Below are 26,910 nucleotides of genomic sequence, written 5' to 3' on the forward strand. Positions count from 1 at the left end.
TGGCATTCCCCCAGTCCATAATATGATTTTCCCTTTTGCAGTGATCTGTTATAGCTGACTTATAATTTTCCTGTTGTGCCTTTTCTTTTATTGTTTGGGTTTGTCTTGTAGCTGTCTCCTTTTCGCACTCTTTCTTATGTTCATTTTTTCTTGTGTTGAAACTCCTTCCTGTCTCCCCAATGTAAGTTTTATTGCATAATTGACATGGAATCTCATATATGGTGTTGCAGGGGACGAACAGACAGTATAAGGCGTGACCGACCTGTCAAACCAGACAGGAAGGCCACACCTTCAGAAACATCAGCTGATAAAAGATGCGTCACCAATAACATCCGGTGACACTCTGAGGAAGACGACAGTCGTACGTCGAAACATGTCAGGTAAACAAACCCAAAAACTAGATGTCTGATAAAAAAGAAAAAAAAAAAACTAACTAAATGTTCAGAAGGTTTGGTTGAAAATTTTGAGACAACAGTTGGAAGTAGTTAAACAGTAAAAGGGATTGGTCAAACTTTTTTTGTGACAGCAGCTGGGATTGGTGACCTGTTCAGAGGGATTGGTCAAACTTTTTTTGCGACAACAGTTGGGATTGGTCAAATGCTCAGGGATTGCTTGACACATTTTGCTGCAGTAGTTGTGATTGGTCAAATGTTCAGAGGTATTGGTCAAACTGTTTTTGCGACATCAGTTGGGACTGGTCAAATGTTCAGAGGGGTTGACTGATTTTTTTGTGACAGCAGTTGGGATTGGTCAAATGTTTTTTTGCAACAGCAGATGGGATTGATCATATGTTTACAGGCATTGGTTAAATTTATTTGTGACAGCAGTTGAGATTGGTCAAACTTCTTTTGTGACAGTAGTTGGGATTGGTCAAATGTTTTTGCAAAAGCAGTTAGGATTGGTCATACTTCATTTGTGACAACAATTGGGATTGGTCAAACGTTCAGAAGGATTGGCTAAACTATTTTTGAGACAGCAGTTACAATTGGACAAACATTCTGAGGGTTTGGTTGAAATTTTTTGTGACTGCAGTTGGGAGTGGTCAAATGTTCAAAGGGATTGGTCAAACTTTTTTTGTGATTGCAGTTGGGATTGGTCAAACTCTCAGAGGGACACTTTGTCAGGTTGACATTTTTTGTGACAGCAGTTGTGATTGGTCACACATTTAGAGGGGCTCATGAAACCTTGAGACAACAGCTGGGATTAGTCCAACATTGAGAGGGATTGGTCAAACTTTTTTGCGACAGCAGTTAGGATTGATCAAATGCTCAGAGGGATTGGTCAAACTTTTTCGCAACAGCACTTGGGATTGGTCAAATGCTCAGAAGGATTGCTTGAAATATTTTGCTGCAGTAGTTATGATTGGACAAATGCTCAGAGGGATTGGTACAATTTTTGCAACAGCAGTTGGGAGTGGTCAAACATTCAAGGGGATTGCTTGAAAATATTTTGTCAGTAGTTGGGATTGGTTGATTGTCCAGAATGATTGGTCAGACTACTTTTTTGACAGCAGTTGAGATTCTTCAAATGCTCAGAGGGACTGGTTGACATTAAATGTGAGAACAGTTGGGATTAGTCAGATATTCTGAGGGATTGATCAAACTTTCTTTTGGCTTGATTGAAATTTTTGTGGGACTTGTCAAACTGAATTGACCAGAATCCCTTCAGAGGGCAAAGGGGATAGGATTAGGAAACCAGTCCTACATCCACCTCTACTGTATATGACATCTTACTTTGATAACTTGACAATAGTTCCATCAGGAAAGAAGCTTTCCTGGCGGCCATCAGGGTACATGGTCTTGACCGTACCATCAGAGAAAAAGATTTCTCGTGTGCCATTAGGATGACGCTTCTCTGCAGAAACATGAGACTTTAAGACACTGACATAAGTGGCCTATTAGATTACCAAAATGTGTTAGAGTGATATTTGCTCAACCTCTTTGCTTATTTGGAAACTCCAGAACCTCTAAGCCAGACGGGTAAGTGGAGTGAGTCGTCTGCGCATCACTATAATAGTAGACCTGCAAGCACAGAAACACTGACTCATCAGCCGGAGGGGGAGGGGCATTCAAGGCCAATCTAAGTGTTTATAATGAGGAACTTACATTGCAATGTTTATTTCAGGACTTCCACAATTTATTATAGGGAGATCAGTGACACTGAAAAATGTATTTTTAAAAAAATTTACACTGTGATGTAAATGGTGCAAAACAAAAAACATGAAAAGCATTCCAGCGTGTGGGCGTGTTGACATGCGGGTTTATCTAAGCATTTCTAAATTCATCGTGTGTTTAGGAAGCACTTGGATAGTATTTCACAAGTTTGCAGTATGCATGGGTAAAAATGGTATTAACAACTTAATCTCATCTCATCTCATTATCTCTAGCCGCTTTATCCTGTTCTACAGGGTCGCAGGCAAGCTGGAGCCTATCCCAGCTGACTACGGGCGAAAGGCGGGGTACACCCTGGACAAGTCGCCAGGTCATCACAGGGCTGACACATAGACACAGACAACCATTCACACTCACACCTACGGTCAATTTAGAGTCACCAGTTAACCTAACCTGCATGTCTTTGGACTGTGGGGGAAACCGGAGCACCCGGAGGAAACCCACGCGGACACGGGGAGAACATGCAAACTCCGCACAGAAAGGCCCTCGCCGGCCACGGGGCTCGAACCCGGACCTTCTTCCTGTGAGGCGACAGTGCTAACCACTACACCACCATGCCGCCCACATTAACAACTTTTTATTCTGATTCACAGACAAGACACAAGCAGAATTTGAGTGCATGAAGATTTCAAAATCTGTTGAATGTCATGCTTACATCTGACCTTGGTAACTCGAATCAAAGTACAGTTATTAGTCTTTATCTGTTTCATAAATGAAGACCATTGTTTTTGGAGATCTTTTTTTTTTCTTCCAAAAGTTCGGTTTTGGACAAAATTTTAACCGGTGGTAGCCACAGACAATGGAAGCTCACTGACCCAAGATGACCTATTTTTCAAAGTTGCAGAGCATGTGGTTTTTGTTGAAAATGTAATTTCATTTATTAACGTATCGACTAAAAGATATGAGGATTTCCCCTTAGATTTTATATAAACAAAAGATGTGCTCATTTCCTGTGCAAAAAGCTTCGATGCCAGTCAAGCAGAAAGTGACGCGTTCTGGACTGCAGTCGAAAACCGTTTGTTTCCTAAATAGCCCAAACCACAACATGTTCAAAAACACCAATGGTGCTACAAAAGTTGTCATTTGCTCTGGACCAGTGCAGGTTCTACTTTGGTAAAGAGGTCTTTACCAGTTTTTTGGGTGGCATGGTGGTGTAGTGGTTAGCACCGTTGCCTCACAGCAAGAAGGTTCTGGGTTCGAGCCCAGTGGCTGACGGGGGCCTCTCTCTGTGGAGTTTGCATGTACTGTCTGTGTGGGTTTCCTCCAGGTGCTCTGGTTTCCCCCACAGTCCAAAGACATGCAGGTTAGGCTAATTGGTGGCTCTAAATTGACCATAGGTGTGAATGGTTGTGAAGCTGTGACAGGCCTAGCAAGCCGGCAGTAGATTGTGTGTGTGTGTGTGTGCTTTCGATAGATGCAGAGAGACTTGTAAGAGGCTGGCAACTGACAGGCCAATTGGCTTATAGGGCGTCAGGATGGAAAAAATTTTTTTTTTCGGTTTTCGAAAAATTGAATTTAATGTATTTTGCACGGTCACAAAAATGATCCATATAGCCATTTCACCATGAAATCTTGATTTTGGCTTATAATATGCTATAGTAAACTACACCAGACATGTACCCATTCTACCAGAATCAAGTGTCAAATTTGACCTACTTTTAGACGTCTAAAAGGTCATTTTCTGTTTCTGACTGTACTATTTTCAAAAAATCATAAAAATACTTTAAATATTTACATACAATGACCTTGTTTTTTTTTTCCTTTAGTGCATATTTTTTTTTGTAGATTGAGAAATTGGTATATTTTATCAAAAGCTAGATATAAAAATTACAAAAAATTCCCAAATTTGATGGTTATCACTTAAAACTTTGCATTGGTGTTTTCTCTACTTTTAGCCTAAACTATTACTTTGACATAAATGAAATATATATATAGTGAATAATAGATAATTTACATATGCTCTTTCTGTCAAATTGCATGTTTCTCGAATATTTTCAGGTCTAGGTCAAAAGTTTGAAAAACTATCAAGAGAGACAAAAATGTCATTTTCACCACGAAACAATGTTTTTGGCTGATAACACGCTATAGTAAACTACCCCAAACATGTACCCATTCTACCTGAATCAACTGTCAGATTTGACCTTTGACCTACTTTCCAAGGTCAGGTAGGTCATTTTCAGTTTTTGATACACTAATTTCGTCACATGTTTACATGTACAGATACTTTAGGGAGTAAAACACAATCTTCAATGCATATTGTAATGGAAATAAATGGCAAACAGATGGCGTTTCGATAAAATGATACGTGACAATTTCAGATCTCTAGTCTGTACTTGAGTTTCACTTATGCCTCTCTGTATGTACCGTGGTCCCATCAGCCAGAATACGTTTGACATCTCCATTGAAAAACGTGACCATGATTGATTTCTGATCCACTCCGATCTCCTTTCTTGTTCCGTTTCGGAAAACAATAACACGTGACCCATCCGACAGAAGCTGTTCTACCTGTAGGAGCAAATCATCAGGGGGAAAAAAAAATTACAACCTGGATTTACGAGTAGAATATCATATCATTACCATGAGGCAACGTTCCACTTACCTTACCATCTGGATATCGAGTTTCCTCTCTAACATTCCTCTCCGCTTTAACGGCTACTTGAGTACTGTTATGCTTCATCTGAGAATTGGGCACATCCTGAAATCAAACACGACATCATCATATAAATACTGCAGAGAATATACAGTACTGTGCAAAAGTCTTAGGCACATGTAAAGAAATGCTGTAGACCAAAAATGGCTTAAAAATAATGAAAATGTTTCAACATCTCAGCTCATCTCATTATCTCTAGCCGCTTTATCCTATTCTACAGGGTTGCAGGCAAGCTGGAGCCCATCCCAGCCGACTACGGGCGAAAGGCAGGGTACAAAAAAAAAAAAAATTACTATAAACAGTAATCAGTAAGTCGTAATAAATGAAACAAAGTCAATATTTGGTGCAAGATGAAATTCCATTTGCTTTAAAAAAAAATAAAAAAATAATAATAAAAAAAAAGTCTCAGGTGCAATGAGTGCAGTTTTATAAGGAAATGAGCTGTAGGTTTTACTGAGCATCTTACAGAACCAGCCAGAGTTCTTCTGGACACTTTGACCATCACACTTGCTTCTTAATTTTGCACCAAAACCCAGTAGCCTTCATTGCTTTCTTTTTTTAATCTGAAAAGTGCTTTCTTATGGAATATGCTGCTCAGATACAAGCCCCCCCCGTAACATTTAATTTTGTGCTGGACCCCCCCCCCCCCCAAAAAAAAAAAAGTTTGGAACTCTAAAATGTTTTTGTGACTCAATCATGTAGAAGTCATAAAATAGAAATCTATAATGAAATTTGTATGAAAAAAAGACTTTTTCACAGTACTGTATAGAGATGCCATATAATAGATACAAAAAAACCACACAGCTTTCCTATCTGGAAATGCTAATGAGTTGTCATTAAATCTTTTAAAACATGTTTTTCCAAACCAAGGGTTGCCAGAGAAACTCAATCACCACTTTTGGTTTATTCATTTATTTTACAATACAATATTAGAAATATCGCTCTAAGTCTGAAGACACATTTTGTGTACTACTATTCCGTAATGTCACAGGGATTCACAGTCACACAAGCCACACTGGAACTGAGTGTACATGCAACGTAACATGTACTTTTTCATGATCCTGACACACAGTGTGAGTGTATGGGTTCAGCAATTAAAAAAAAAAAAAGACATTTCCTGCTACATCTACTTCCGCTAAACAAACTAGCATTCAACTTAACAGTCCCACTACACTGCTAAGTCAGTGCAAGTGGTTTTTAGTCACCTATGTTACACATATACATTATTAAATGACATAAAATGTTCAAATGTTACAGTACTCATAAATATGAAATTTGAAAAATATATGTGGCATTGTACTTTTACTCATACTGGAGTGATACCTTTATCTTTCACCTGGAAACGTGGACATTTACATTAATGACAGGTAACGATTCACTGAATTCACCATATTGGGTTCACGATTCGAGTTTCTCATGATATTTTTGAGAAAAAATATTAAATGAAAACTTTTATAAGTAACATTTATTTTCCTATTCTTTATCAACTTAAATATTCCTTCTGTAAATGAAAAAAAAAAAACCTTTTGTTTCATCATCTTAATAACCAACAATAATTATTTGCCCACTTTTGTAAAGGTTGGAGTAAAATATAGCCTATTAACTAAAATATTCCTCTTATTAAAATTATTATTAACACTTCTTAAACTCTTATGAACATTTGTATTTCCTCCATTTGCTTTTCTTTATCTTTCAGCAGTCTGTAAAAAGAGAGCGCTGATTTCTTGTTAAATCTGTACAATCGCACAACATCTCTTTCACATTTTCGATCTGTTTTTTGTTTTCACAACATTAGAGCTGTGTTACTTCCACCTAACATGAAGTCACACACATCCCTGTTATTGTGCCATCTGCTATCTAAACCACGTAATTACAACTAGGTAAAACAGAGATTATGCAGCCTGATGATAATCCTGATTCTTTTTTTTATTTCATTGGCTCAAATGATCATAAATTTGTATCGTGATTTATTGTCACATGATATGTCGTTACATGCCAAGGAGACATTATAGATAATTACCTTTTAGTCAAGTTTTAAAGGTATAACACATCTTCAAAGATAAAAAAAATTCAATAAATGTATAAAAGTTGCAGGTGTGAACAGGAAATGATTAACTCGGCTTGTAACCATAAAGGAGAGTTCACAACAATACTTTACTAGGTTTCTATTGTTCTTTTTATTTCTCTATTTGTGCAGTACATTGAGTGACACAAAACAGCAGCATGGTGGGTTATCACGGTCACCTCACAGCAAGAAGGTTATGGGTTTGAACCTCATGGCCGATGGGAGCCTTTGTGTGTGGAGTTTGCATGTTCTCCTCGTGTCTGTTTTTTTTCCTCCGGGTGCTCTGGTTTCCCCCACAGTCCTTGGAAAACTATTTGTTTCTAAATAAGATCTTTCAGTGTGACTTGGGACATACTGGGCCTTTCAAAGTTGACTGTTATCTTCTCAGTCTGTAATGGCCATAGAAAGAAAACAGGCGGAAAGAACAGGCCAGTTACCAAAATAAATGTGTGGCAGCAGGGGCATGGTTAAGCGCCGGTTTGTGAATGGAGGGAGAAGCTGGGGAAAGTGAGTGGCAAAGTGGAAGCACCCGTGTTAAATTAATGTGCTGTCTCTGTGTTTGTGTGCAATAAAAAGGGAGATAAAAGTGGAGAGCAGCAGCGTGGGTTTCCCCCGATTGAGGTCATGCCCGTGCAGCGACACACAACACATCAACGGAAAACTGCTGAAAAGCGTTTTTGTCAAGTCAAGTTTATTTGTATAGCGCTTTTAACAATAAACATTGTCGCAAAGCAGCTTTACAGAATTTGAACGACTTAAAACATGAGCTAATTTTATCCCTAATCTATCCCCAATGAGCAAGCCTGTGGCGACGGTGGCAAGGAAAAACTCCCTCAGACAACATGAGGAAGAAACCTCAAGAGGAACCAGACTCAAAAGGGAACCCATCCTCATTTGGGCAACAACAGACAACACAACTATAACAGTTTTAACATGAAGTCAGTTTTGTTGATGTTATAAACTCTTCATTGATGGAAACTTGAGTGCAAAACTGTTCATGACAACTGCAGTCCTAAAGTTAGCAAGTCAACTGTAGTCCTCAGCCATAAAAGCATTACTGTAAGAGTCCAGAGCGTCTTCCAGGTGTGACTTTCAACTGTCCACATGCGGCCATCCTCCACAGGAGCGATGCGATGAGACTCCAACCAGACACAGGGCACCAGGATGGATCAGGCAGGTCTGAGGAGCAGAAGAGGTCAGCATCTTGATCCCAGGACCAACATGTAACTCAGAGGGACAGATTTTTTTTTTTTTTTTTTGGGGGGGGGGGGGGGGGGGGGGGCACAGGTTGTTAGGTATGCCCAATGTCACCTGGATAAGTAGGAACAGTATACATATTGCACTGAGTACAAGCAGGGACTCTGGCAACTAACTATGACAGCATAACTAAAAGGGGAGAGCCAGAAGGTAACACAGGCATGAGGGAGCCCCGGGACATAAAGCAGCCAGCCACTACACCGTCAACATACTTGACTGAGCAAGCGAGTAGGGACTGACAGCATCCATACATCCCAGTTTACCAAAACACACTGTCTGAGGACCCTCCAGATCTACACCTTTACCTCAAACACCATTAACACAAGGCTTGACTAAACAGATATGTTTTCAGCCTAGACTTAAATGCTGAGACTGTGTCTGATTCCCAAACATTACTTGGAAGGCTGTTCCATAACTGTGGGGCTTTGTAAGAAAAGGCTCCGCCCCCTGATGTAGCCTTCACTATACAAGGTACCAGCAGATAGCCTGCACCTTTTGATCTAAGTAGGCATGATGGGTCATAGAGGACCAGAAGTTCACTCAGGTACTGTGGTGCGAGACCATTCAGTGCTTTAAAGGTCAACAGTCGTATTTGATAATCAATACGAAATTTGACTGGGAGCCAATGCAGTGTGGATAAGATGGGGTGATGTGGTCATATTTTTTCTAGTTCTAGTAAGGACTCTTGCTGCTGCATTTTGAACGAACTGGAGCTTGTTTATGCACTTATTGGAACATCCAGACAGTAAGGCATTACAATAATCCAACCTGGAGGTAACAAAAGTTTTTCCACGTCATGTAGTGACATTAAATTTCTTATCTTAGAAAAATTTCTGAGATGAAGGAAAGCTATGTGGATGTTATCAATGTGAGTTTCGAATGAAAGACTGGAGTCAATAATCACTCCGAGGTCTTTTACTGCTGCATGTGAAGAAGCAGAAAGGCCATCCAGAGTTACTGCGTAATCACAAAACTTACTTCTAGCTGCATGTGGTCCTAATACAAGTATTTCAGTCTTGTCAGAGTTAAGCAGAAGAAAGTTAATAAGCATCCAGTGTCTAATGTCCTTCACACATTCCTCAATTCTATTAAGCTGGTGTCTCTCATCAGGTTTTGCAGAAACATACAATTGTGTCATCAGCATAACAGTGGAAACTAATACAATGTTTACGAATAATATCACCCAGAGGTAACATATATATAAAAAAAAAAAATCAGTGGACCCAAGACAGAACCTTGTGGAACACCAAACTTTACCTCAGTATGTCTAGAGAAAAAAAAAAATCACCATTTAAAATCAACATACTGATAGCGATCAGTTAAATAAGACCTGACCCAGGAGAGGGCTATTCCCTTAACTCCCACAACATTTTCTAGTCTATCCAGAAGAATGGAATGATCAATGGTATCAAATGCTGCACTAAGGTCAAGCAACACAAGCAGCAAGACACAGCCCTGATCAGATGCCAACAGTAGGTCATTTATTACTTCAACCAGAGCTGTCTCTGATGATGAGGTCTAAATCCTGACTGATATGTTCACATAGGAATAACATCCATGAAATATAAGCATAACTGCTGTGCCACAGCTTTTTCAAGGATCTTGGGGATAAAGGGGAGGTTTGATATTGGCCGATAATTGGACAGCTGACAGGGATCAAGGTCAGGTTTTTTAAATCGGGTTTGATAACTGCTAATTTAAAGGATTTGGGTACATAGCCAATCGTAAGAGAAGAATTTATTATTTTTAGAAGTGGTTCAATTACTTCAGGTATTATCTGTTTGAATAGACGTGTAGGTAAGGGATCTAGTACACAAGTTGAGGCTTTTGATGCTGAGATTAATGAAAGTAATTCAGTTTCTCTAAGGGGAGTAAAACATTCTAATTGATGATCTGATGCAGTTATATTGTTAACTACAGGGTCACTTACATTGTCTAACCTTAAATTAGTAGTTTGAATTTGTCGGATATTCTCAATTTTGTCATTAAAAAAATTAATGAAGTTGTTGCTACTACATACTGCAGGTGTGCATGTGTCTATAGTGAACTTATTCCTGGTTAATTTTGCTACAGTATTAAATAGGAATCTAGGATTCTTTTTATCATCTTCTATTAGGGAGGAGAGATATGTCGATCTAGGAGCACTAAGAGCTTTTCTATACTTCAGGAAGCTCTCCTTCCATGCCAATTTGAACACTACCAATTTTGTTTGACACCATTTACGTTCCAATTTTCGAGTGGTCTACTTTAAAGTGCAAGTGTCATCATTATACCAGGGTGCTAATTTTTTGTCTCTGACCATTTTCCATTTAAGAGGAGCTACATTATCTAAAGTATGGCGGAACGTTGACTAAGCATTCAGTTGCCTGATCAAGTTCTGCAGGGGCTGACAGTGACCCAATCAAAGTAGATAACTCTGGGAGATCATTTATAAAGCTCTGTGCAGTAGTTGACATGAATGCAAGTTTAATACAGTAGCGTGGTGAGGTGCATATATTATTACTCAGACATATTTTGAATGAGATAAGATAATGATCTGAGAACTTCAGACTGTGGAAGTATGACTATATTTTCTATGTTTAACCAGAATGTTAGTATTACAGTAGATCAAAGGTGTGACCACCATTATGGGTCGGTCCTATGACATTCTGATTAATCCCTACTGAATCTAAAATGGACACAAACGCTGTTTTCAAAGGGTCTTCTGGGTTATCAAAGTGAATATTAAAATCTCCAACAACTAAAGCTTTGTCTAAGGAAATAACCAGATCTGAGATAAAATCTGCAAATTCAGAAAGAAACTCAGAATATGGCCCCATGGGCCTGTAAATAATAAGTCCAGAATTAACTGGGTAGACCTATTTTTCGAGGCTACATACATTATACTGGTATGAAGAACATCAAATGTATTAAATTTATAACCAGGTTTTTGTGTTACACCTAGATAATCATTATAAATAACCACGACGCCTCCTCTACCAGTTAGACGGGGCTGGTGTATATAACACAAAGATGGTGTTTGTGTAATCTGGTTGTGTGAAAATAAAACTGAGACTGAACTTGATCCCACCTGCCTGTGTTTCAGCATTCACTGTAAATCAGGGAAGTGTTACACTGGTGCTAAAACCTGGGAGGCTGGTAAAGAGCCATTGCCATGGAGTCCCCATTTAAGTGAGCTGATCCATGCCCTCGTCGCCACCCAGCAGAACCAGCACCAGGCGCTGGTTGCCATGAAAACCGAGCAGGAGCGGCGCTTTGAGGCTCAGGTGTGGGCCCAACAGGATGACTGCCAGGCGCTCCTGCATCTCATCAACCCTGCAGATGCACCAGCCCCGGAGCCCGCGGGATTCTCACACATCACCCTCACCAAGATGGGGCCGCCCAATGATCCAGAGGCATTTCTGGACCTGTTTGAGTGGTCCATGGAGACGTGGGGGTGGCCAGACGAGCAGCCTGCCTGTTACCACTACTGACCAGCGAAGCGCAACTACCCACAGAGAACCGGCTGGCATATGCCAACTTGAAGCAACTTGAAGCGAGTCAGCTGCTTCCTGGAGCAACATTGGCAGCGCTTCCATGACCTGACGCTGGAGGAGGTCGGCCTACCCTTCGCCTACGGCCAGCAGCTGCAGGATGCCTGCTGGCAGTGGCTGAGAGCAGAGAACCATGACATTGAGGAAATCAATCAATCAATCAATCAATCAATCAATCATTGACGCGGTGGCACTGGGGCAATTCATTGCTCAGTTGCCAAGGGGGACAGCAGAATGGGTCCAATGCCATCACCCAGCGTTACTGGATCAGGCCATTGAGCTGGCAGAGGATCATCTGGCAGCGGTTCCGGTGGCAGTTGGGCATCCAGCTTCTCTCTCTCTCTCGTTCTGTGCCCCCTTCCTCTTGTTCCTCCCCTCCCTCCCCACACCATGGAAGCAGGGGCCAATTCCCCTGCAGCCAGCTCCCCGAGCCCATGGTTCTCCTTCCCCCTCTTCCCCGTGTGTTTCTGTGTCTTCCCCAAAGCTGAGTGTTCCGCACCCAAGCAATGCAGAGGTGAGGCTTGGTCCGGTGTGCTGGCGCTGCGGGGAGCCGTGGCACTTCCAGGACCAGTGCCAGGTGATGGAGGTTGGGGCAGTGGCCCAGGTTCCCAATGCGCCAGAAGCTGCCCCTGATCAAACTGGAACGTACCGCATACCGGTGAGTGTTGAAGGGGGTACACATCAGGCTTTGGTGGATTCGGGTTGTAATCAGACCTCCAGTTATCAAAGCCTGATTCAGTGCGGGGCACTGGGAAATGCACGTGTGGTGAAGGTCAAGTGTGTGCAAGGTGATATTCACAAATATCCACTAATGCCCATCACTATTCATTTCCGGGGAGAAAAGCATGCTGTAGAGGTCACAGTTAATACGAGCCTCACCCATCCACTGATCCTGGTTACTGACTGGCTGAGGTTTAAAGTATTAATGAAATGGATAGTAGTGAATGGGTCCTACAATAGCCCATCACGGGGGAATTCTGTCGCGAAGTTGGCTAGGGAGACAGTCTCAGGCTCATCTGTATCAGCTCCACATCATGAGATCACAGAGTGAGAAGAGCCCTCTTCCCTCTTTGGGGAATTTCCTATTGGAGCAGGCACATGACGAGTCTGAGACACACATCTGACCAAGTGAAAGGTAATTGATGGTCAAATCCTTCAGCCTATCATTATGCTTTCCTTCCTGTATTTTTCTATTTTTAAGGATAGGTTGTATAGAGTGACACAGGACATGCAAACTAAAGAAAAGATGACACAGTTGTTGGTCCCAATGTAGGGAACTTTTATTCCATGTGGCTCATCATAATCCTATGGCTGGACATTTGGAGCAGGATAAAACATTGAATCATCTCATGGACCATTTCTATTGGCCAGGCATTCACACCGATGCCCGCAGATGTGCAGCTTGTCACAATTGCCAGCTGGTAAATCTAGCGACCACACCAAAAGCGCCATGTCACTGTAGTGGTTAGCACTGTCGCCTCACAGCAAGAAGGTCCTGGGTTCGAGCCCAGTGGCTGGCGAGGTCCTTTCTGTGTGGAGTTTGCATGCTCTCCCCATGGGTTTCCTCCGGGTTCTCCAGTTTCCCCCACAGTCCAAAAGGCATGCAGGTTAGGCTAATTGGTGGCTCTAAATTGACCGTAGGTGTGAATGGTTGTCTGTGTCCATGTGTTAGCCCTGCGATGACCTGGTGACTTGTCCAGGGTGTACTCTGCCTCTCGCCCATAGTCAGCTGGGATAGGCTCCAGCTTGCCTGCGACTCTGTAGGACAGGATAAGCGGCTACAGATAATGGATGGATAGTCATTGTGGCCCTTTGAGGTCACACGGCAAATTGGAGAGGTCAGCTAGGTCAAAACGGCCAGATAGAGGTGACATATCAAATTTACCACCTCAAATCTCCTGAAACCATGGAGAGAGGAGGTTCCTGTGGCTCTGCCGATGGTAGTTCCAGAGAGGGCAGAGCTGGGACCGGAGGCAAGTCCAAAAAGTGCAGCCCAATTTACCCTGGTCCCCTGTGGAGACCACAGGTAACTAGGTTGCAGGAGGAATTCTCCAATGTGTTCTCACCCCTCCCTGGTCACACAAACCTCATAAAACACCACATTGAGATTCCCCCGGGGTGGTGGTGCACAGCCACCCACATCAGCTCACCGAACACAAGAAAAATGTGGGTCGGGATGAACTTCAGCCTATGCTTAAGATGGAAGTAATTGAGGAGTTGCACAGCAACTGGAGCAGCCTGGTGGTCTTGGTTCCCAAGATTGATGGGTTGGTCCGATTCTGTGTGGACTATAGAAAAGTCAATGCGATGTCTAAATTTGATGCATATCTGATGTCCCACGTTGATGAACTGCTTGATCGGTTAGGCATGGCTTGCTTTTACTTGACAATGGATTTAACAAAGGGATATTGGCAGATTCCCTTGATTCTGTTATCTTGGGGAAAAAACAGCCTTTTCCACTCCATTTGGTTAACACCAATTTGTCACCCTTCCTTTCAGGTTGTTTGGGGCCCCTACGACATTTCAGCATCTCATGGACCGAATTCTCCACCCCGACAATGCATATGCGGCCGCCTACTTAGATGATATCATTTATAGTAATGATTGGAAGCGGCACCTACAACACCTGAGGGCAGTTCTGAGGCATGCTGGGCTCACAGCAAACCCAAAGATGTGTGCAATTAGGCAGGTGGAAGTACAGTAATCTGGGCTTCCACTTGGGTTATGGGCAGGTGCACCCCCAAAATCAATAAGACTGCAGCGGTTGCAGCTTGCCTAAGACCAAAAAGGGGGTGAGGCAGTTCCTGGGACTGGCTGGCTATTATAGGTGGTTTGTATCAAAATTTTTCAGGAGGTCACCAGCCCGCTGACTGACCTCACTAAAATGGGAGTGCCAGATCCGGTCCAGTGGACAGAGCAATGCCAACAGGCCTTTAACCAGGTAAAAGCTGTACTGTGTGGGGGGCCACTTTTGTACTCCCCTGACTTCTCTCTCTCCCTTTTGTGTTGCAGACTGATGTGTTGGACAGAGGGCTGGGGGCCGTTTTGTCCCAGATGGTGGAGGAGCGCCCGGTGCCGTACATCAGCCGCAATCTCTCCATGTGGGAGGGGAAGTACAGTACCATCGAGAAGGAGCACTTGGCCATCAAGTGGGCAGTGCTTACCCTCCGTTACTACCTTCTGGGATGCCCTTTCACCCTCTGCTCGGATCATGACCCGCTCCAGTGGCTTCACCGCATGAAGGATGCCAACGCCTGGATCTGGCCCTACAGCCATGTAAGTTCGAGGTGGTCCACAGGCCAGGGGCCTCTCTTGATGGGGGGCGGGGGGTGGCCTGCAGCTGCAGGCCAGACGGCTCCCCGGCCTGAGTCAGTCAGTGGGGGTATGTGGCAGCAGGGGCGTGGTCAAGTGCTGGTTTGTGAATCGAGGGAGAAGCTGGGGAAGATGAGTGGCAAAGTGGAAGCACCTGTGTTAAATTAATGTGCTGTCTGTGTGTGTTCGTGTGCAGTAAAAAGAGATAAAAGGGGAGAGCAGCAGAGTGGGTTTTTTCTCCCCCCGATTGAGGTCATGCCCGTGCAAGGGCACACATCACATCAACGGAAAACTGCTGAAAAGTGTGATTGTGTAATCTGGTTGTGTGAAAAAAAACTGAGACTGAACTTGATCCTGCCTGCCTGTGTTTCAGCATTCACTATAATCAGGGAAGTGTTACAACATGCATCTCATTTTTTTTTAATGGAACCACTGTCCATTAACATATGGCTGCCCATAGCAATCTGAATCCAGAAGATGTGCTGTGCCAACTCTGTTGGAGTCGACTGCCAGTCTGCAAACCATAAGTAAAAATAAGACATGCAAAGTTAGCTGTTGCCATTTCAATTTAGTTTGGCAAGGTAGCTTTCTCAGTTAGGGATGTGAAAAGGCACAAAAAAACCTATGTAAATATTATGTGTGACAAGTTTCAGAAATATTTGTTTCATTTGTACACAAGTATCTGGATGTCATCATGAAAACAGAAACATGAAAATTGTAGCAAAACAATTCTTTGGATGTGGATGACAGAGCTCTTGTTTAAAGATGTTACCCAATCGGAGTGTAGCTATTCATCTCATCTCATTATCTCTAGCTGCTTTATCCTGTTCTACAGGGTCGCAGGCAAGCTGGAGCCTATCCCAGCTGACTATGGGCGAAAGGCGGGGTACACCCTGGACAAGTCGCCAGGTCATCACAGGGCTGACACAGACAACCATTCACACCTACGGTCAATTTAGAGTTACCAGTTAACCTATCCTGCATGTCTTTGGACTGTGGGGGAAACCGGAGCACCCGGAGGAAACCCATGCGAACACAGGGAGAACATGCAAACTCTGCACAGAAAGGCCCTCGCCGGCCACGGGGCTCGAACCCAGACCTTCTTGCTGTGAGGCAACAGCGCTAACCATTACACCACCGTGCCGCCCGCAGCTATTCATGTGCTGTATTTATATTTAGAGTGGCACGGTGGTGTAGTGGCTAGCATGGTCTCTGCACAGCAAGAAGGTTCTGGGTTCAAGCCCAGTGGCTGATGGGGGCCTTTCTGTGTGGAGTTTGCATGTTCTCTCTGTGTCTGCATGGGTTTCCTCCGAGTGTTCCGGTTTCCACCACACACCAAAAGACATGCAGGTTAGACTAATTGGTGGCTCTAAATTGACTGTAGGTGTGAATGGTTGGTTGTCTGTGTGTCAGCCTTGCGATGATCTGGCGACTTGTCCAGGGTGTACCCCGCCTCTCACCCATAGTCAGCTGGGATAGGTTCCAGCTTGCCCACGGCCCTGCACAGGATAAGCGTTATGGATGGATAGATTTATATTTAAAAGCACAGCTGAAAAATCAGCCTGCTTTATTCCATAGGGGTTTTCATACCACGTTAAAACAGCATAAGAAAAAAAAACAAAAAATCCAATGCCTCTTTTTCAATAAAAAACTCACAAACTTTACAAAAGCATCTTAAGTACCATATACAAAATAATTGAAAATAATAGTTGTGTGTTCAGTATAACACACGAGGTTATAAAAACTAGGTCATGTTTATAAAAAAAAAAAGACCTTTTTGACCAAGAGGGAATGGGTTCTTGAACTTGTTCCATTAAGTTTCAGGACTCTTTGAACTTTGGTGCCTGCTGGTGAACTGTGAACTGGCCCACATTTCTAATCAGTATGGAGTGGAACCATTGTAATCAAAGATTCGTCATGAATGGAGGATGTTGCACAATTCACAATGGAAGAAAACCATAGTAGCATGATGGCAGATCACATCAATTACCTACGAGCTTTTGTTTTGTTCTTGCAGATATGTTTTCATCCAAAAAACAAGACATAGAAACTCACCAAACTAATGACACACTTACAGGTACTTACTGGGGAAGCCATGGCCTAATGATTAGAGAAGCAGCTTTGAGACCAAAAGGCCGTTGGTTCGATTCCCTGGACCAGTAGGAATGGCTGAAGTGCCCTTGAGCAAGGCACCTAACCCCTAACTGCTCTGGGTATGTTGTATGCTGTGTTATACTTGAGTCACTAAACCTTGAGTCCGAGTCCAGTCTCGAGTCCCCAGTGTTCAAGTCTGAGTCAACTCTAAGTCTTTAAAAAAGATTTCGAGTCGAATCCACTGTTGATTCAAGTCAAGGCCAAGAACAAGACTCCAACCGCACCATTTGACAGTGGCTGTTTTAGTGCCATTAACGTTAATTTGTTCCTGAACATGACATATGAGCAGGTGAATGTGCATTCTCTGTCAGGGAGTGTGGTGAAGTATTCTGTCAGAGATGATTGGGAGACAGATGTAAGTGCAGGAGGTATTCTTATTAATACAAGTGAAGACAGATAAACAATCCAGAATGGCAGGCAAAATTGTAAAACAGGCAATAGGTTGAGCAAGGCACAAACAGGCTATTGTAGGCTTGGCAGAATCAAAGACGAGAAACAGAAAATCAGGGATCAGGAAACCAGACAAGGAAATAAGGCTCGGTAATGTGTCAGCAACACAACTCAATACTTCGCTAAGCAAGTGTGTTTTCACAGTTTTTATATAGGAGCGTTGATTGTGCCTTAATCCTGTGCAGGTACGAGCCAAGCAGACTCGTGCGCACACTGTCCAGAGCATGCCCAAGAGTCTATTTGATGCATGCGCTCAAGTGCGCAGGTGTGATGCACGAAATTACAACCCCGATTCCAAAAAAGTTGTGACAAAGTACAAATTGTAAATAAAAATGGAATGCAATGATGTGGAAGTTTCAAAATTCCATATTTTATTCAGAATAGAACATAGAGGACGTATCAAATGTTTAAACTGAGAAAATGTATCATTTAAAGAGAAAAATTAGGTGATTTTAAATTTCATGACAACACATCTCAAAAAAGTTGGGACAAGGCCATGTTTACCACTGTGAGACATCTCCTTTTCTCTTTACAACAGTCTGTAAACGTCTGGGGACTGAGGAGACAAGTTGCTCAAGTTTAGGGATAGGAATGTTAACCCATTCTTGTCTAATGTAGGATTCTAGTTGCTCAACTGTCTTGGGTCTTTTTTGTCGTATTTTCCGTTTTATGATGCGCCAAATGTTTTCTATGGGTGAAAGATCTGGACTGCAGGCTGGCCAGTTCAGTACCCGGACCCTTCTTCTACGCAGCCATGATGCTGTAATTGATGCAGAATGTGGTTTGGCATTGTCATGTTGGAAAATGCAAGGTCTTCCCTGAAAGAGACGTCATCTGGATGGGAGCATATGTTGCTCTAGAACCTGGATATACCTTTCAGCATTGATGGTGTCTTTCCAGATGCGTAAGCTGTCCATGCCACATGCACTAATGCAACCCCATACCATCAGAGATGCAGGCTTCTGAACTGAGCGCTGATAACAACTTGGGTCGTCCTTCTCCTCTTTAGTCCGAATGACACGGCGTCCCTCATTTCCATAAAGAACTTCAAATTTTGATTCGTCTGACCACAGAACAGTTTTCCACTTTGCCACAGTCCATTTTAAAGGAGCCTTGGCCCAGAGAAGACGTCTGCGCTTCTGGATCGTGTTTAGATACGGCTTCTTCTTTGAACTATAGAGTTTTAGCTGGCAACGGCGGATGGCACGGTGAATTGTGTTCACAGATAATGTTCTCTGGAAATATTCCTGAGCCCATTTTGTGATTTCCAATACAGAAGCATGCCTGTATGTGATGCAGTGCCGTCTAAGGGCCCGAAGATCACGGGCACCCAGTATGGGGGACATTCTCCCAGAAACGTACATTTTCACTTTCAAAAATCTGTAAAAAATATATTTTATTTGTTGATCTGAACATGTAGTCACATTAAGGACATGTTAAACTGTGAGAAATGCCTATCGTGCCATCTCAGCAAGTTTTTATACTCTAATAAAACACATTTTAAAGCATGTATAAAGTTTAAAATGTATATATATATATATATATATATATATATATATATATATATATATATATATATATATATAATATGAGTGTTTAGTCTACATCTAGTTCAAATCTAGAGTGTTTACACTGTTTATATTGTCTGAGTGTTTCGTCTATGTCTAGTTCTTATCTAGTGTTTATACTGTTTATTTATACTGCTTATATTGTTTGTCTGAGTGTTTAGTCTATGTCTAGTTCCTATCTAGAGTGTTTATACTGGTTATATATATATATATATATATATTTTTTTTTTTTTTTTTTTCAATTATTCAATTTTTATTTTTATTTATTGCATTGCCTGTTTGCACCGTGGGTCAGAGAGGACTGAAATTTCATCTGTGCTGTATGTCGAGCATGTATAGCATATTTGACAATAAAGTTGACTTGACTTGAGTTCACTGCTAAAATGTCAGGCCCTGTCACAGACAAAATTGTATCTGGAAATGACATGTCCCAGTGAATTTCTGTCAGAAACAGCTTTTTCCTATTTGTCATGTGTCCCTAATTGCATTTAATATGGTTTAGTAAACCCCATCAAAATATAAATAAATTTACAGATAATTCTAGTCAAAGATATCTGCGTCATATCCATCAGGCAGTCACATAATTGTGTAAAAACACCATGTACTTGCAAGATTTTTACAAATACTTGATCATGGATACATGTCCCCATCTTGCTCTACACTGTTGAGTAGAGCAATTCCTGGAAAAAAAAATGTAAAATAGTTATTTTTTTACTCATAAAACCTTGCGTGACAGGACTGACGGTTTTGTGACAGAGCTGACTTGCTGCTATTTTTTGTTGAAGGAAAAATTTTTTTCTCTCTCTAAGGTAGTTTTGATTAATATTCCTGATTAAATTTTTTATTCAGATATTTTTAAGTATGAATTGATTAGAAACTGACGGACAAGTGATTTTGATCAAACACATTTTTAACTGATAAAACGTGAAAACATTATGGCTCACTTAACAACTAATTTCTTTGTGAAATCACTTACAGTTTCACATTCCAGTTACAACTCATTTTCATTGTGAAATCATTTTCACTTTGACAATTCATTTCATCGTGAAATCATTTTCACTTTCACAGTTCATTTCATTGTGAAATAATTTCCAGCCTGCATTCAAAAACAGTAATGTTTTCCAGTTAACAGTAATGTGGGAACATACAAAAACAGTAATGTAGGCCTTATCATTTTTAGTAACATTAAAGTGTAACACCAGCGCTGAAGCTAAGAAGGCTCTTTTTCATCATGTATACAAGTCAAACTTTCGAAACTTTTCGAAAAAGACCCTTGTTAACTTCAGCGCCAGCATTTCACTTTAACATGGCGCATACAAAAACAAACAATAACTGAAATTAAATAACCCTGCTTGTATTGTGGCACATGAAACACAAGGCCACATTTTGTTTTGTTAGGCTAGTCATCATTATTCTGCACAAGCTTTGCCCAAATATCTTTTTGGACCCCCAGATGGTGGCTGCTGACAGGTTGAGGAGGTGGAATGAACGAAATGACACTCAAAATGTGTACCAGATGATGTCATCGACAATGGGCCAGAAGAATTTGTTTTGTCCTGCTCTATACTTGTGCCTCAAGCTCATCAATGGCAGTGATGATGCCTGGGTAGAGCTCTCAATCATATTTTACGACACACCATTTCTGGATAACTTTTGGACCCCATTCAATCTCTTCTGTTCCTGAATTGTTTGGTGTGTTGAAGCTGAATGCCCTTGTATTGTAGCATGTGCAGTGTAAAATCTTATTTATGGTGCACATACAGCTGAGATCCCGATACACCATTTGTCCTGGAGAGGTAGTGATTATTTGATGTATTTTCATTGTCGAAGGCACAAGAGGGAAGCTACCTGGCATCTCTTTCCCTGCCTTCTCAATGGATGCCTCACTTGCATAGAACAGCTTGAGTGCTGTTTGTGTCCACCAAGGCCTCAAAGAAATCAACCGCAGAGCATATGTCACGGCCATGGCTAACCAGACGATCTGCGGTTCTCTTTAATTTCTCCAGGTGATAAATTGATAGTGATCAGTCATCTCTAACCTTGAAGGCCCTGGTTCAGGTTCTGGCTCTAGCTCTGCCCCTGCCTGTGGATCTGTGGCCTTTCTCTTAAACCTACTTCTCTGCTGCATTCTCCATAATTTGCGCCTATGGCTTTTCTCTTGCTCGTTCAACTCATTAATGTTCTTCCTCTTTAATTTCTTCTCCTTCCATCTCTCTCTGGAGATGTTGTGCCTTTCTTTCTGGGTCTGCATTTTGTCATGCTCGACATTGCCTTTGTCTCTCAGAAGCACTAACGGGAGCCATCTAACTTCAGTCTGCATAAATCATAGTCATTGACAATGGCTTTAAATTCATTATTGACATTGACATTAAGGCCCGGTCCCACTGGCCGATGGACACAAAACGTATGCAAAAAGGACACAGCGGACGAGCAAAATTTCGGGGGTGGCTCTATCCGTTTTCATCCGCTCCAGAAATGGACAAAATTGGCGAAAATTTGCGAAAACAGAACGGAAAAGAACGGACGTGGGTAGTATATAGCGGGGATGTTAAACGCATGTTCATAGGAAGCCTAGCGGATGAAAGCGGATGGAAGTGGATGACAGCTCCGAAGGGGTTACCGGTGATAACTGAGAAGCGGACGCATAGCAGAAAGAGCGGATGCATAGCAGATGAAGGGAATGCATCACGTACGCCTAACGGAAACAAAGGGGATGTTGCGCGGATGTATATCGGATGCAGACCGTTCACTGCGCATGCGGGGGGTATGAATTGCGTCTGCTCCGCGGAAATAAAGGGATGCAGCACGCACGCCGTCAGCATAAAGCGGAAAGACGTGCTGGCGGCTACATCGATACATCTCTACTACTAGATGATTTTCTCCCCCTTTTTATACAAAATATCGATTGTCCGCTAGGTGTCCTTCTACATACTCTAGACATACTCCAGACATCCTAAATATACGAGATACATCCCAGATATAAACGCTTTGTCCATTTTGAATACTTTATATACGAGATGCATACGCTTACATCCTTTCTATTTCCGTGCTACTAACGATGAATAGACGTTTCATGTACCTTATCTTTCCTCCCTCTTTCCGTTTGGCAAAGATTTTTTTACGTTTTACATCCTCTTTGCATCCGTAAGTGCAGTGGGACCGGGCCTTTAACAATGAAGGCAAGTTAGAAGGAACAATTGCATTCATTTTAATAGAAATAACTGACCATCAGGCCCTGTCACAGCTGTGTGACAGGGCCTGATGTGACAGGGTATGATAGTCAGCCATTTTAAACTGCCATTTCTCTGCCTGCTAACATGCTACCATTAAAACTCTTTTGCTAGCCTGGCAAGCCAGACTCATAGGCAAAAATATTTTTGGCCGCTAGGCGGGTGGGTCTAGTTTACTAGGCTACTCTTTTGCAGGTTGACAGGAATATTAGTAACCTTTTAAAAAATGTTTTAACAAAAATTAATTCCATTCTGTTCTAGGAATAATCAGCGTGACAGGGTCTGACTTTTTAGCTCGTCCCCCTTAAATTTAGCACGGAAAAAACAGTTTAAAGTCAGAGAAATCAATGTGAGCACTTACCCCTCATCACTGTTGCCTTCACCTTGGCGAAATGATGTCACACCCTGAGAATCATATCCTTAAAGGCATACTGCATATTTATGTGATGTGTTTGAAGTGAATGTGACAGGGCATGATGAAAATTTGGGGACAGTTATAAAATACCATTTATTTTTTTAGATAATGCATATTTTCCATATTTTTAATATACTTACATGAAGAGAACATATTGAAGTTTGAATTTAAGAAGGTTTAATTTAAATCACTTTTTATTTTAAGAGAAATGAGAAAGATGTAGCTCTGTTTTGACTGGGGACAGGGCATTTTCCAGGGTTTCAAATTTTGAAAAATGTTTTTAATAGGGAAAAAAACATCTAAGAACCAAAAAACTGTCATATTCCTTTGCAGATCAACTTTAATAATGTAGACATCTGGTCAGTTTTAGACAATTTTGGATTGTAAACATTTTATTCATCAAAACAAGCCCAGGACAGGAAATGTACATTTCTGGGAGAATGTCCCATGGTTTTCTGGCCTTGACCCTTACGCACAGAGATTCTTCCAGATTCTCTGAATCTTTTGATGATATTATGCACTGTACATGATGATATGTTCAAACTCTTTGCAATTTTACACTGTCGAACTCCTTTCTGATATTGCTCCACTATTTGTCAGCGCAGAATTAGGGGGATTGGTGATCCTCTTCCCATCTTTACTTCTGAGAGCCGCTGCCACTCCAAGATGCTCTTTTTATACCCAGTCATGTTAATGACCTATTGCCAATTGACCTAATGAGTTGCAATTTGGTCCTCCAGCTGTTCCTTTTTTGTACCTTTAACTTTTCCAGCCTCTTATTGCCCCTGTCCCAACTTTGAGATGTGTTGCTGTCATGAAATTTCAAATGAGCCAATATTTGGCATGAAATTTCAAAATGTCTCACTTTCGACATTTGATATGTTGTCTATGTTCTATTGTGAATACAATATCAGTTTTTGAGATTTGTAAATTATTGCATTCCATTTTTTTTATTTACAATTTGTACTTTGTCCCAACTTTTTTTGGAATCGGGGTTGTAGTACAAAAATTAATGTAGATAAATATCTTATGCCAAATTATTATGGCATGTTACAAACAATAAAGAAAAAAAATCTGAGTCCTCATCTCCAATTTACGAGCCCAAATGCAGTTAGTGTATGAGTCCAAGTAATCAGTGCTGAAGTCCAAGTTGAGGCATGAGTCCTTCAAATTAGGGCACGAGTCAGACTCGAGTCCGAGTCCTGGACTTGAGTGCTACAAGCCTGGTTGTACGTTGCTCTGGATAAGAGCATCTGCTAAATGCCTATAATGTAATGGAGTGTATGGCCCTTTAACTGAAGTATAAATTGGACAAACTAGCCAGGGAAAGCATCTCTGTAACTATAGCAGTTTGTACTGATATATAGCAGTGTTGTCTCAGTGATGACACATTCCTCATCACATGCAAGAGTAGAAGTCACATACTAGTAGATCAAACCTCAGTCATGTCTGTGGATCCATAATCAGACTCCGATGATACAGATTTCCCAGATTTTGCTGTCCTCTGTAATCCTTTTAGCACTGAATTCTTGCTCTTGATCCCAAGAGCTGCTTGTTTCTCCACAGACCTGCACAATCCCTGAGCAAAGGGGCAAAGAGCTGAAATACTCAGTCCACTTGAAATACAATTCAACCCAATATTTCCAACACTATTAAATAAGTAACTAATAAAGCACTGTTATTTCACATTTATTCACCAAAGATGAAGTGAATATCGGTGATTTTTATACATACAGGACACTTTTTTGATGGAATAAAAACGTGTTCTATTCCCTTCTAGTGGGTTTCATTAATTTGGTTTGATAGCATGCAATATTGGTAGCATATTGCTTATCCTATGTGTATTACATCACTCTACCCAATGGAGAATGAGCGTTGAATATGGTTTACGATATTGCATGGTTGTCAAGACAACATGATGTCACACAAACTTCTGCGCTAGCGAGCGACTGTGACAATTTGTAAACAAACATGGCTCTCAGGTTTGCTTCGTTAAATACGGAAGATTTTGAGAGAATTTTGGCTGCCAGGTCACTCAATTGTGTGTAGCTGTTGATTTCAAAAGTAACAAAGTAAATTACACAGGGGAAATAATATTCAGCTTGACTGTACTAGCATTGGCCTTTGCTAACACTACACCGGCTGGAAGGTAACTGGACTGCTGTGCTAACAGCACCGAGTCGTGGGTAAGCTTGTGTTGGCCTTTGAGAAGTAGTGTGAGTGTGTGTGTAATAAATATTGGCTGGCTTTTTTCATGGTATATCAGATATATTCCATTCAGCTACTCATCTTCAACTCATTCAAGATCATGCTCACTGAATGGAATATATCTCATACCACGAAAAAAAGGCCAGCCAATATTATTTAAATAATAACAGAGACGAAGTTGAGGTTATTATTCACTGATATTCATTGAGCTTGAGGTGGATAACTGTTTTAATATAAATACACAGGTGATTATTTAAAAAAACCTGCAAAATTATTGATTTCAATCTTCAAAATTCTCATACAGATTTAATAACAGTGCAGCGCAGACTTGTCACTTATCTACGCTGACTCACATAAAATACTTTCTTTTGAAATCGCTAAAATAAAATCACAATCCCACCTTACCTTTGAATAGTTTTAGACCAAACTTCATAGCCTCTTTAGTGCTTTTAGGAACAGCATTTTCTTTCATCATTTATAATTCTTCCTCACTTACGGTGACAAAGCGATTGGCCGCCATTTTGCTGAGTTGCTCGAGGTGATTATTGAGAAATGGTCAGAATTTCTTGACCGATCGGCACATGCTATTTTCTATAATCACTTACATATTTATACGAAAGGAAAATAATCAGTGACCGAGTGGTGCAATGAAGTTGAACTGCCATTTCATTTTATTATTAATATATTTTTCCTATAACACAATGTTTTATTCCTCTTACATCACAACAATTTCCAAAGAGTTTGCATCACAGTTTTTATAGTACCTCCATTTCATAGTGCTTTTTATAGTTTACCACTGCAGAATATTTGTTATTGTTAATAAGTTACTGTTATCACATGCATTATAGCAGCTATAAACTGCCATTCCCTCATTAGCACTTAATGTTAACAAGAGAGAAAAAGTAGGAAAAAAAACCCCCAAACCCTCCTCTGTCCTGAAGATTTTCCCCTGATGGAAAACTAACGTCTCCTCACAGAAATCTTCACCATATCAACAGTTCTACATTTGTCCTCGTCTTTGTGTGGAGCGTCCACCGTACAAGTCCCTGTGCAAGTTGTTGCCATAGAAACGAGAGACACAATCTCAGTGAGTTTGATGGACGTACCTTTTCTCCACACTCACTGTATGGGATCATGTCACTATCATCCGGGCTCTGAGACTCTGTGGAAGTCCTTGAATTTGACAAGTCTCGTCCTTTTGAAAAATAGATGCCATATAAAGTATACATACACAACTGAAATCTGAGCAGGCATGTCTCTGTTTCTACCATTTGAGCAGGCTTGTGAAAAACAGGAAGAGTCAACTCCAGAATACAGTAACTGACACCTCTTAAGATTACAGGAAATAACACACACACACACACACACACACACACTCCCAGCTGACTACGGGCGAAAGGCGGGGTACACCCTGGACAAGTCGCCAGGTCATCGCAGGGCATATAAAAAAAAAAAAAACTTCATGAATAAAATTTTCCACTCCAACAGAAACTGCAGGAACTACCTTTCCCCTTTCTTCTAAGAAATTAATTCTCACAATTTCCTTATTTGGTATTTCAAAAAAACAGCACAAACTAAAATGGCCACTTTATTAGGAACACCCACCCCTCCACCTGCTGTTTGATGCAATTCACTAATCAGCCAATCCCTTGACAGCAACACAATGCATCAAATCATGCAGATACAAATCAAGAGCTTCAGTTAATGTTCACTTCAAATATCAGAATGGGAAAAATTGCGATCTCAAAGTGTGTGACTTTCATTGTGGTAGGGGTGCTGGTTTGAGCCAGATAGACTGGTTTGAGTATTTCACACACAGTAGTCTCTCAAGTTTACACAGACAGAATGGTGCGAAAAACAAAAAAACATTGAGTTGAGTGAGGGACAGTTCTGTGGG

General features: G+C 41.3%; 2 protein-coding genes across 9 annotated transcripts in view; one reads left to right on the forward strand and one right to left on the reverse strand.

The window, feature by feature from the left end:
* si:ch211-140l13.3 (centromere protein J) overlaps positions 1 to 26,910 on the reverse strand; it is an 83,966-nt gene that overhangs the window by 4,221 nt on the left and 52,835 nt on the right. For 3 of the 7 annotated variants that reach the window (XM_060916396.1, XM_060916397.1, XM_060916399.1), the window contains 5 exons: positions 24,244 to 24,384; positions 4,771 to 4,866; positions 4,536 to 4,676; positions 1,937 to 2,021; positions 1,734 to 1,854 (listed from right to left, as the gene is read on the reverse strand). In XM_060916396.1, the coding sequence (XP_060772379.1) occupies positions 1,734 to 1,854; positions 1,937 to 2,021; positions 4,536 to 4,676; positions 4,771 to 4,866; positions 24,244 to 24,384 (584 nt within the window). Of the gene's footprint in view, positions 1 to 1,733; positions 1,855 to 1,936; positions 2,022 to 4,535; positions 4,677 to 4,770; positions 4,867 to 24,243; positions 24,385 to 26,910 lie in introns of those variants that run through there. The other 4 variants (XM_060916398.1, XM_060916401.1, XM_060916400.1 and 1 more) reach the window with 4 other exon arrangements.
* The window catches only part of LOC132883151 (uncharacterized), a 46,651-nt gene continuing 20,088 nt past the window's right edge, over positions 348 to 26,910 (forward strand). For both annotated transcript variants that reach the window (XM_060916405.1, XM_060916406.1), the window contains exons 1-3: positions 348 to 380; positions 11,229 to 12,334; positions 14,689 to 14,952. In XM_060916405.1, coding sequence (XP_060772388.1) covers positions 11,810 to 12,334; positions 14,689 to 14,952 — 789 coding nt within the window. In that variant the 5' untranslated portion in view covers positions 348 to 380; positions 11,229 to 11,809. The remainder of the gene's footprint in view (positions 381 to 11,228; positions 12,335 to 14,688; positions 14,953 to 26,910) is intronic.

Source organism: Neoarius graeffei, chromosome 3 (genome assembly GCF_027579695.1).
Source record: "Neoarius graeffei isolate fNeoGra1 chromosome 3, fNeoGra1.pri, whole genome shotgun sequence".
In the NCBI taxonomy this organism is placed as follows: domain Eukaryota; kingdom Metazoa; phylum Chordata; class Actinopteri; order Siluriformes; family Ariidae; genus Neoarius; species Neoarius graeffei.